Below are 10,365 nucleotides of genomic sequence, written 5' to 3'. Positions count from 1 at the left end.
TGTAATAGTCATCCACCCGCTTCGCTAACGCCTCCACTTCTTCCATCGCTTTAATGTACGACTTTTTACAAATTCGAAGTGCACCATTTTTCTATTTTCCAAGGACGCAACACTCCCACGAATGTTTTCGAATTGCGTTTGTAATTCGTCCCTCACTTTTCCAGTTTCAATATTAATCAGCTGCGTTATCGTTTTTTCCTCCTCCTCCAACGCCTTGTCCACATTTTTCACCTGCCTCGTCAGCATCTCATTTGTAGATGATTCATGCAACATTCTTACAGCCATTTTGATTGGCTTGATCTCACTCATCATTTCGTTTTCTAAGTTTCTATCTAACCAGCTGATATGCGTGGTTTCTGCGTTTGTAACATGTTCATCAATTTTGTGAAGAACAGTTTTCCATGTATGCAACTGAATTTCAAGTTTATCGTTAGGATTAATTGACATTTTATGCTTTCTTTCTAGGTCATTAATTAAGGTTGTTAATTCATTTTTGATATTTTCTGTTTTCTCACCTAATTTACTCTCATACCCCTCCAGCCACCTCTTCACCGCGCCGACAGAATCCACAAGCCCAGTACGCCCGGAGCCAATATTTTTATTTAAGGTGTCTAGTACATTTTGAAGCCTTTTACTCTCTGGCTGTATGTATTTATCATAAGTTGTCACTTCATTTTCATCTTTCACCGCCTCAAGAACACCACTCAAAAATCCCATCACCCCGTCACACAGCCTGTCCAAGTCAGAGTACACAATCCCCTCGCCAGTGTAGCCTTTCGTAGCAGAGTTGAAGCCGAGGAAAGTCTGAAGGCCGTCACATAAATTATCTAAGAGGTTTTTAGGGTCATTTGACGCATTTTTAGAATTAGTCAAAAATCCACAAAGCTCCTTCACTTTCTTCAAAGCCTCCAACTTGGACTGCAATTTGTCTGACTCAGCAGAGGGCGAGGGGGAAGGAGGAGAGTTATTAGGAAGGTTATTAGGTTCATTAAGGCTATTATATTGATCTGTAAAATTCTTAATTTCATTTTCAACTTTCTGCTTTAGTTGACCAATTTCACCGGTGCCATCAGCCTTGCCAGCAGAGATGACTGACTCAGAAAGGGTAGTAACATGAGAAGAGTAAAGATGTTTTAGGTCATTTTTAAGGTCTGGATTAGTGTCGAAAACAGCTTTAATAGCCTTCACAACGGCTTTCTTAACACTCTCACTTTGACCAACAAATCCCCCAAGCTGTCCAGCAAGGTGACCAAGGCTAATGAGCTGGGAGTCAATGTCATTCAAGGCTCTTCTAGTAGCATCGTCACTGAGAGAATGGTCAGTATCAGCAAGTTATTATTGTGGTCTTAAGAGGTCATAGCGGTACTAAGGCGAGTTAATTCGAGCGATGTAGAGTGGGTAAAGGGGCGATGTGGAGTGGGTAAAGGGGCGATGTAGAGTGGATAAAGGGGCGATGTGGAGTGGATAAAGGAGCGATGTAGAGTGGGTTAGGGAGCGATGTAAAGTGGATAAAGGAGCGATGAGGAGTGGGTTAGGGAGCGATGTAGAGTGGGTTAGGGAGCGATGTAGAGTGGATAAAAGGGCGATGTAGAGTGGATAAAAGGGCGATGTAGAGTGGGTTAAGGGGCGATGTAGAGTGGGTTAGGGAGCGATGTAAGGTGGATAAAGGGGCGATGTAGAGTGGGTTAAGGAGCGATGTGGAGTGGGTTAAGGGGCGATGTAGAGTGGATAAAGGGGCGATGTAGAGTGGGTAAAGGGGCGATGTAGAGTGGGTTAAGGAGCGATGTAGAGTGGTTAAAGGGGCGATGTAGAGTGGATAAAGGGGCGATGTGGAGTGGACAAAGGGACGATGTAGAGTGGATAAAGGAGCGATGTAAAGTGGTTTAAGGGGCGATGTAAGGAGGTTAAGGGGCGATGTAGAGTGGGTAAAGGAGCGATGTGGAGTGGGTTAGGAGCGATGTAGAGTGGATAAAGGGGCGATGTAGAGTGGATTAAGGGGCGATGTGGAGTGGATAAAGGGGCGATGTAGAGTGGATAAGGAGCGATGTAGAGTGGGTTAGGGAGCGATGTAGAGTGGGTAAAGGGGCGATGTAGAGTGGGTAAAGGGGCGATGTAGAGTGGGTTAAGGGGCGATGTAGAGTGGTTAAGGGAGCGATGTAGAGTGGATAAGGGAGCGATGTAGAGTCGGTCAAGGGGCGATGTAGAGTGGATAAAGGGGCGATGTAGAGTGGGTTAGGGAGCGATGTGGAGTGGGTTAAGGGGCGATGTAGAGTGGATAAAGGGGCGATGTAGAGTGGGTTAGGGAGCGATGTGGAGTGGACAAAGGGGCGATGTAGAGTGGGTAAAGGGGCGATGTAGAGTGGGTAAAGGGGCGATGTGGATTGGGTAAAGGGGCGATGTGGATTGGGTAAAGGAGCGATGTGGAGTGGATAAAGGGGCGATGTAGAGTGGATAAGGGGCGATGTAGAGTGGGTTAGGGAGCGATGTAGAGTGGGTAAAGGAGCGATGCAGAGTGGGTTAGGGAGCGATGTAGAGTGGATAGAGGAGCGATGTAGAGTGGGTTAGGGAGCGATGTAGAGTGGGTAAAGGAGCGATGTAGAGTGGATAAAGGAGCGATGTGGAGTGGATAAAGGGGCGATGTAGAGTGGATGATAATCACCACTTAGGTCACCACTGTCATCGCTGCCGTAACCATGTCATCGCTGCCGTAGCCATGTCATCGCTGCCGTGTCCATGTCATCGCTGCCGTTACCATGTCATCGCTGCCGTGACCATGTCATCGCTGCCGTGGCCATCTCATCGCTGCCGTGACCATCAACTGTCATCGCTGCCGTTACCATGTCATCGCTGCCGTTACCATGTCATCGCTGCCGTGACCATGTCATCGCTGCCGTGACCATGTCATCGCTGCCGTGACCATCTCATCGCTGCCGTGACCATGTCATCGCTGCCGTGACCATGTCATCGCTGCAGTAACCATGTCATCGCTGCCGTGACCATCAACTGTCATCGCTGCCGTTACCATGTCATCGCTGCCGTGACCATGTCATCGCTGCCGTGACCACTAATTTGATCAGGTGCTTGGTCAACACATTGGTCACCACTTTGGTCACCACGTTGTTCATGGCGTTGGTCACCACTCTGGTCATGGCATTGGTCAGCACCTTGGTCAACACATTGGTCAGCACCTTGGTCAGCACATTGGTCAGCACTTTGGTCATTGCATTGGTCACCACTTTGGTCACCACTTTGGGAAGCATCTTGATCAGCACGTTAGTTAACTATTACACAATCACATACAACGATTAATGAGTGATGCAACAGATTAAAGCACAATTCATAAGTTAGGTGAGTAGGTGATGCTAAGTGAGTGTAGATAGTGAACACGTGAGTACGATTATGGTTGCAGATAAAACACTCTGTTAAGCTTGCCAACACGTCCAGCAGCAAGTAGTGATTGAGCAGCGATACGATGTGATGAGGGTGAGTGCAGATGCGATTTGATGTGGAGGAGGTCGAGGCGGATGACCATGATGTGGAGGAGGTAGAGGAAAGAGAGGAGCCAGAGGGCGACGGTGGTCCAGAAGAATCTCTGGCGGACTTTCCATAGGAATTCTGGTATTTTGTCGAATACCAAATCGGCTAGGGCATGCCCGTCTGTTTTTTTATTGTTGAGAATTCTTTCTAATGTTTGGCAAAAATCATTGCACGTCCTTTTTTCTTCATCTTTATACGTACCGTTCAGGACCGTTGCACTGCCGAAATGAAACCCGTATTTGTACAAATTAGGAAGGGCCGACTTACACTGTACAATTGATTTACATCCTGCACTGTGAGTCGGGGATGGCGTCTTTGTAGATGACGTTGCGGCAGGACAATTCTTAATGCATCTATACTGGTTGCATCTGGATTGCGGCAAACCGCATTTGCTCTTACAATCAGCCAGTAACTTAGACAGCAAGTCATAGAACGTTTCGGTCAAATAAACGATCCAGGACAAATATTTATCGGCGTTCGTCTCAGAGAACATGGAGGGGATAGATAATGACAACGGCTGCAAGTAAGGTCCACAAGGTAATGTTGGAACATGTTTCGGGTTGCAACCAACAAGAGTGAAAAGGTCACCCTTCATATGGGTAGAGGCAGGGACATATTCATGGGAAGCGCTCTTGAACATTGACGTAATGTCCAATCTGTTGTCGTCATTTTTGAAATTAGCATTTTTTACAGCGTCGGCATACGGCAATTCCCGAAGCCTTGTGCGTTCAGGATTCGTGCCAGACCAATCATTCAAGAAGTTGTAATAAAATGCGAACATGTCACCAAGCGTCTTAGGCGGGGTGGCCAATAAGCACGCAAAGTAAGCGCACAGCATGGTTAGTGGCGAATCGTCACTGCCACAGAAATCATCAAGTACGCTGTAGATACGTGCGCCTCTCTGGGTGTGCGACGCCATTGTGGAAATGTCCCCGAAACCCATCGGAGTTTTGCACGGTATTCCGCTGTGGTTTGAGAGTGAGCAACCCATTTTGCAGTCAGCCTTGTTATATGGATGAGGCAAAAAGCCAGGGAGGCCGTCTTCCAAGAATGATTGTAACGGCGATTTCAAACCGCACCCAGCACTTTGGTTGCACTTTTGGTCACATGTTTGGTTGTGCTTTTGGTCAGCAGTTTGCTTTGGACATTGAAGGCTATTGCACCTCCACTCTGAGCCTCCGATGTCTCTTCCATACCAGCAGTCTGCCCAGCCACTGAGGTCGCTTTCGTACGTACACTGATTATGTAAGAAGCATAGTTGATGATAAAGCCTGTTCGATATTTCTATGAGTAAGTCAACACATTTACTAGGATCACTGGGGTACGTTAACTTGATGGAATTCGTATTAAATTCGCAGGCGTAAATCCCACCCGAGTGTCCGTGGCCCAGAATAGAGATGAGCGTCTGTTCAGCGTAGTGGCAGACTTCTGTGAGTACGCCTCTCATATTGTTCGCAGTGATGTCATTCGGATACGCCGGCAACTTGTCATCGTCTTCGAATTTGAGAACGATGCTTCCATCTCCAGTGGCCGTCTCTTCTTCGTCCTTTTTCTCGAAGAGACCACTGAAGCCTTCATGTGACAGCGCGTTGTACACTGGACTATGCGGGAGCCCAGTCAGCCAGTACAGCATTTGGTAGGCAGACGATGGATGTTTGGTGGAAGTCGGTAGGTGGCACGCTTCGTAGTACAGTTTGAGATAATTGCAGATGGTTCGAACAACACCGTGAATTTTCCTGCTGGCTTCGTCATCAATCTCGTCGTGCTCTTTAACCAGATAATGTGTGCCATTGGTGAGAAATTCGTAAATGTTGTTACCTTTGCAACCATCGTTATGCCTTAACTGTCCATCTTGCTTATCCGTGGAAACGACGTAACCACAATCCGCTAAAAACGCGCCAAGTGGATTTGTAATTTTATATGTTTGCGAATTTGGTCTATCTACTTCATGTAAATTTATAGGATGATCCCTCCACTGCCCCCCTGTCTTACACCTCCTCCTAAGCTCACTAAGGGTATCGAGCAACATCGGAGAAATTGTACAAAAGATTTTTGCGCCATATTGCTGTTCCGTTCTGTCATCCCACTGGATCTTTTGACCTCCATCATACACCCTCACGTACGCCTTTTCCAACTCACCCACCAGCGCCGGGTACCCCCTTCTCAACGCTTCCAAAACTGACGGACTCTCACCATCGCCGAATTTCTCCGGAGTGAATTGGCGAAGTCGGTTCTGAAGTCTTTGCAGGTTTTTCGTGAATCCGTGGTCGAAGTGTTGTGAAGTGGCGAGGTCCTTGAGCAGTTGGGAAAGAGCATCGTTGGTGGAGGAGATTTTGTCGAAGTCGAAGGTGAAGTCCTGTTGCTTGCGCAACGTGGCGAAGAATGCGGTGAAGGCGGTGCTTAGTATACCGGCACCGCTGCTGAGTGGCGATTTAGGGGTGAACTTCGAGGGGTTAACGTCATTGATTGTATAAACTTTAGTGACAAACTGTTCGTGCAATTTTTGTAGGAAGCCTTTCACGCCGGTGTTGATGTTTTCTCCGATGATTCCTTTTACTGTGTCAAGCTGTCGGTCAACTAAGGATTTGAGGCCTAATAAGTCCGCTCTCTTTCGCCGAGAAAATAATTTTCTGACTTCATCTGTAATGTCGTCGAAGGATTTTATAACTACAGTTAGAATGTTTTTCTTTAAATTTTGTAAGCCTGTCAGTAACGTTTCTCTACTCTTTCTTAACATATCCTGCACAGCGCTTATCGCATCCGCCACAGCATCGCTAGATTTCTTCGCCATTTCATTAAGAAATACAAATCTGTTATTAACTTCTGTCTCTATCTGCTTAAAAATTTTTTCTACTTCGACACGACGTGTCTCCACGTCACTGGGCACATTCTCTAACGTTCTTATTTTTTCAAGAACAGTGTATATTGCGTTGCTAACACCTTCGACGTTGTCTGCCTGTACATTCTCGATATGAATCCGGATTGCTCTGAGTTTTTTTTCTATATTATCCGTTCGCAGCTTGTGCAACTGACCATTGATCACGCCACCTGCTTCGGTAATCGCTTCACTCAGCTTTGTGAGATGAAGTTTCATATCCGAGGAAAATTCGTCGAGGGCTAGTTTTGTAGCATTGACATCGAGATCTGCAGATTTTGTAGCAAGTGATGATAAGGTTTGTGTCAGGGCAGATTTAGAATCTTTATAATTTCCAATGCCGTCAATGTTTACCCCTGGACCTTTACCAGCACCATCGGGCAACTGTGCATTGACTATTTCATCAAAGTCCGCTTTACTGAGGTTGGATTTCAGCAATGTATGTGCGGAGTGGAATTGTGTCATAATATTCGCAATGTTTATGCTCTCTTTCACGTTATGAATATGCTTATTAACTTGTTCTTCAAGATCGCCTTGTATTGTTATTCCCAGACCATCTCCAGCAGAAACATTTTTACATTTCTCTGCCACGGTGCTTCCAAGCGCTCTAACAAGGCGAATAGCATCCATGATGTTACTGTTCATCTTATACTTTGAAGTGAATGCGTCTAATTCTAAGGCGAATTGCCTGACAACTTGGGATATATGTTGTAAGATTGATTTTACAGCGTTTTTGAGTGGCGTTTGAAATTGATAAAGTGGAGTTCGATTATGACCGGAGGTCGTTCTATCCGTTAATGCCAGACCCGCTTCAATTTGCTTAACTATTTTAGATGTAAAGGAATCATTCATGGATGGTTGAAGTTGTGCATCAATTCCGTCTGCATATGAAACAAAGAATGACTTGATTTTATTTGTATCTGCCGAGAAGTCATCATGTGTTCCCGAGAGTTGCATCTTCGTTGCAACATATATATCCGAGTGAAGATTTGTCAGAATCGCAGTCTTAATTGGCTCATGCAATGTATGAGCGCTGTTATACCCACTGCCACTGTTGAAAAAATGCCTATTTCTGCTAAAATATGTGTTAATTTGGCCAGTTACCAACTCCCCTTCCTCCTTAAATAACTTATTAATCCATTCACCTACCATCCCAGTACCATCCGTTTTGCCTATATTATCTCCAACGTCTTTCACATATTTTTTTACTTCGTTAATAATCTCGTCCAGTTTACCGGGATGAAGAGCGGAATCTGACTTGTGAGCGATCTTGTTGCTTTCCTCCTCAAGCTTCTTGCTAATTCTGTTCCCTAACTCACTCGTGACATAAGAATTTAAATTACTAAGTATCTGCGTTCTCACATTACTCAATCCATCTTTCACATTTCCGTCCAAAGTTGCGATACCATTCAGCCCCGACTTATAATGTGCAAACGCCCCCTTTATTTTTGTTTTTGCTTGATACAACGCATTCCTAAGCCGGACATCTAAGAGCCTCAATTGCTCTTGAGCCTGCTCTACCAACTGCGTGAGTGTTTTCCGCACATCCTCATCGATATATTGTTCTAAGGTACTTTTCCATCCTACCAGACCCTCGGCCATCGAAGTGAGAGCAGCTCTATGATCGCTTCCTACCTCATTATTTCTCAGTTGGAAAGCTTCCTTTTGTGACTCATATATGTCGTTGTTCGCGGTTTTCATCCACGTGTCTAAGGACATTACGTAGGTTTTTAACAAATGTCCTATTTTTTCCACCTTAACTTTGACGTCGTCTGTACGCTCAAGCAATACGGACTCACCTCTACCCCTATTTTTATCCTTATTAACATCGTCTAGTAAAGCTTTAATCTCTTCAAATCGCGTGTTAATATCTGTCTTATAATTATCGTTTAACATCAAGAAGAATGCCTTAACATCGTTCAAGTGTCCACTCATTTTTTCAAACTCATCGCCCCTTATTTTTTCTAGCGACTTCACAGTTTCACGCATGTCATAGAATTCCTTATGTAATGTATCTTTCACGTTTTCACATATCGTATGAATTTCTTTCTCAACCTTTATTTTCTGATGCGCTAGTTCATCATCTACTTCCTTCACCTTCTCCGCTAATACCTCATCATTTGCCGATTCTTCTAACATTTTAACGGCTTCCTTGACTACCTTAATCTCACTATTTAATTTGTTACATAAAGTGTAATCTAGGAAATTAACATGATCTGTTTCGATTTTTCTAGCGTTATGTGATATGCTGGTCAAGGTCGTCTTCCACTCCTTAAGCTGCTCTTCCAATCCCTGCGAATCATTAATGCCACTAATATGCTTACCTGAAATGTCGTTAGTCAACTCATACAGTGCGCTTCCAACGGCTCCTGTCATAGTCAAAATTTTTCCTTCATACCCCTCCAACCACCCCTTCACCGCGTCGACAGCATCCACAAGCCCATTACGCCCGGAGCCAATTGAAGATTGTAACATGCTAATAACTGTATCAATTTTATCTCCACTGATATCTTTATCGTACGTTCTAACTGCATCATCATCTTTCACTGCATTGAGAACACCATACAAAAACGCCATCACCCCGTCACACAGCCTATCCAGGTCAGAGTACACAATCCCAGTGCCGTCGTAGCCTTTGGAAGCAGAGTTGAAGCCGAGGAAGGTTTCGAGGCCGTCACATAAATGCGTTAAAATATTATTATTTTCAGGTTTTTTAGTAAGTGATTCAGCAAATTCAGCAAGCTTCTTCACAGTCTGCAAAGCAGACAACTTGGACTGACAGTGAGATAAACGCTTGGAATCTTCTTCAGTTAGAGGATTATTTTGGGCATTATTACGCTGTTCAAGAGATGTTTTAAAATCATTAACACGGTCAATTTCAGTCTTAACATCACTAAGCTTGAACTTGGCAGACACAGTAGACTGGACAGCAGAAGGAGCCGAGGCGACAGACGAGGCGACGGAAGAAGAAGTAAGGGTAGGGAAGGGTGACAAGACACAAGTTATTATTGTGGTCTAAAGAGGTCATAGCCGTATTATGGCGAGGTAATTCGAGCGATGTAGAGTGGATTAGGGAGCGATGTAGAGTGGATAAAGGGGCGATGTGGAGTGGATAAAGGGGCGATGTGGAGTGGATAAAGGGGCGATGTGGAGTGGGTTAGTGAGCGATGTGGAGTGGGTTAGGGAGCGATGTGGAGTGGATAAGGGAGCGATGGAGGGAGGGTAAAGGGGCGATGTAAGGTGGGTTAGGGAGCGATGTGGAGTGGGTTAGGGAGCGATGTGGAGTGGGTTAGGGAGCGATGTGGAGTGGATTAGGGAGCGATGTAGAGTGGATAAAGGGGCGATGTAGAGTGGGTTAGGGAGCGATGTAGAGTGGGTTAGGGAGCGATGTAGAGTGGGTTAGGGAGCGGTGTAGAGTGGGTTAAGGGGCGATGTAGAGTGGGTAAAGGGGCGATGTAGAGTGGGTTAGGGAGCGATGTAGAGTGGGTTAGGGAGCGATGTGGAGTGGGTAAAGGGGCGATGTAGAGTGGGTAAAGGAGCGATGTAGAGTGGATAAAGGGGCGATGTAGAGTGGATAAAGGGGCGATGTAGAGTGGGTAAAGGGGCGATGTAGAGTGGGTAAGGAGCGATGTAGAGTGGGTTAGGGAGCGATGTAGAGTGGGTTAGGGAGCGATGTAGAGTGGATGAAGGAGCGATGTGGAGTGGGTTAGGGAGCGATGTAGAGTGGGTAAAGGGGCGATGTAGAGTGGGTAAAGGGGCGATGTAGAGTGGGTAAAGGGGCGATGTGAAGTGGGTTAGGGAGCGATGTAGAGTGGGTTAGGGAGCGACGCAGAGTGGGTTAGGGAGCGATGTAGAGTGGGTTAGGGAGCGGTGTAGAGTGGGTTAAGGGGCGATGTAGAGTGGGTAAAGGGGCGATGTAGAGTGGGTTAGGGAGGGATGTAGAGTGGATAAAG

The 10,365-nt window shown here is 45.7% G+C and overlaps 3 protein-coding genes across 3 annotated transcripts; all 3 read right to left on the bottom strand.

Moving 5' to 3' along the window:
• Positions 1-24: 24 nt before the first annotated feature.
• Positions 25-717, bottom strand: BBBOND_0005620 (hypothetical protein, conserved; the record flags this gene model as incomplete). Its single annotated transcript, XM_012915388.1, has 1 exon — positions 25-717. One exon carries the CDS (start codon positions 715-717, stop codon positions 25-27), a length of 693 nt encoding a protein of 230 aa, XP_012770842.1.
• Positions 718-3,026: 2,309 nt separating this feature from the next.
• BBBOND_0005610 (hypothetical protein, conserved) lies at positions 3,027-3,260 on the bottom strand (the record flags this gene model as incomplete). The annotated part of the gene is made up of 1 exon (XM_012915387.1): positions 3,027-3,260. One exon carries the CDS (start codon positions 3,258-3,260, stop codon positions 3,027-3,029), a length of 234 nt encoding a protein of 77 aa, XP_012770841.1.
• A 137-nt stretch (positions 3,261-3,397) lies between these two features.
• BBBOND_0005600 (hypothetical protein, conserved) lies at positions 3,398-8,989 on the bottom strand (the record flags this gene model as incomplete). The annotated part of the gene is made up of 1 exon (XM_012915386.1): positions 3,398-8,989. One exon carries the CDS (start codon positions 8,987-8,989, stop codon positions 3,398-3,400), a length of 5,592 nt encoding a protein of 1,863 aa, XP_012770840.1.
• Between the last annotated feature and the right edge of the window lie 1,376 nt (positions 8,990-10,365).

The sequence above is a fragment of the Babesia bigemina genome, scaffold Bbigscaff_76517 (genome assembly GCF_000981445.1).
Source record: "Babesia bigemina genome assembly Bbig001, scaffold Bbigscaff_76517".
In the NCBI taxonomy this organism is placed as follows: domain Eukaryota; phylum Apicomplexa; class Aconoidasida; order Piroplasmida; family Babesiidae; genus Babesia; species Babesia bigemina.
Note: the sequence above shows the minus strand (reverse complement) of the source record. Positions and strands in the feature narration are given on the sequence as shown.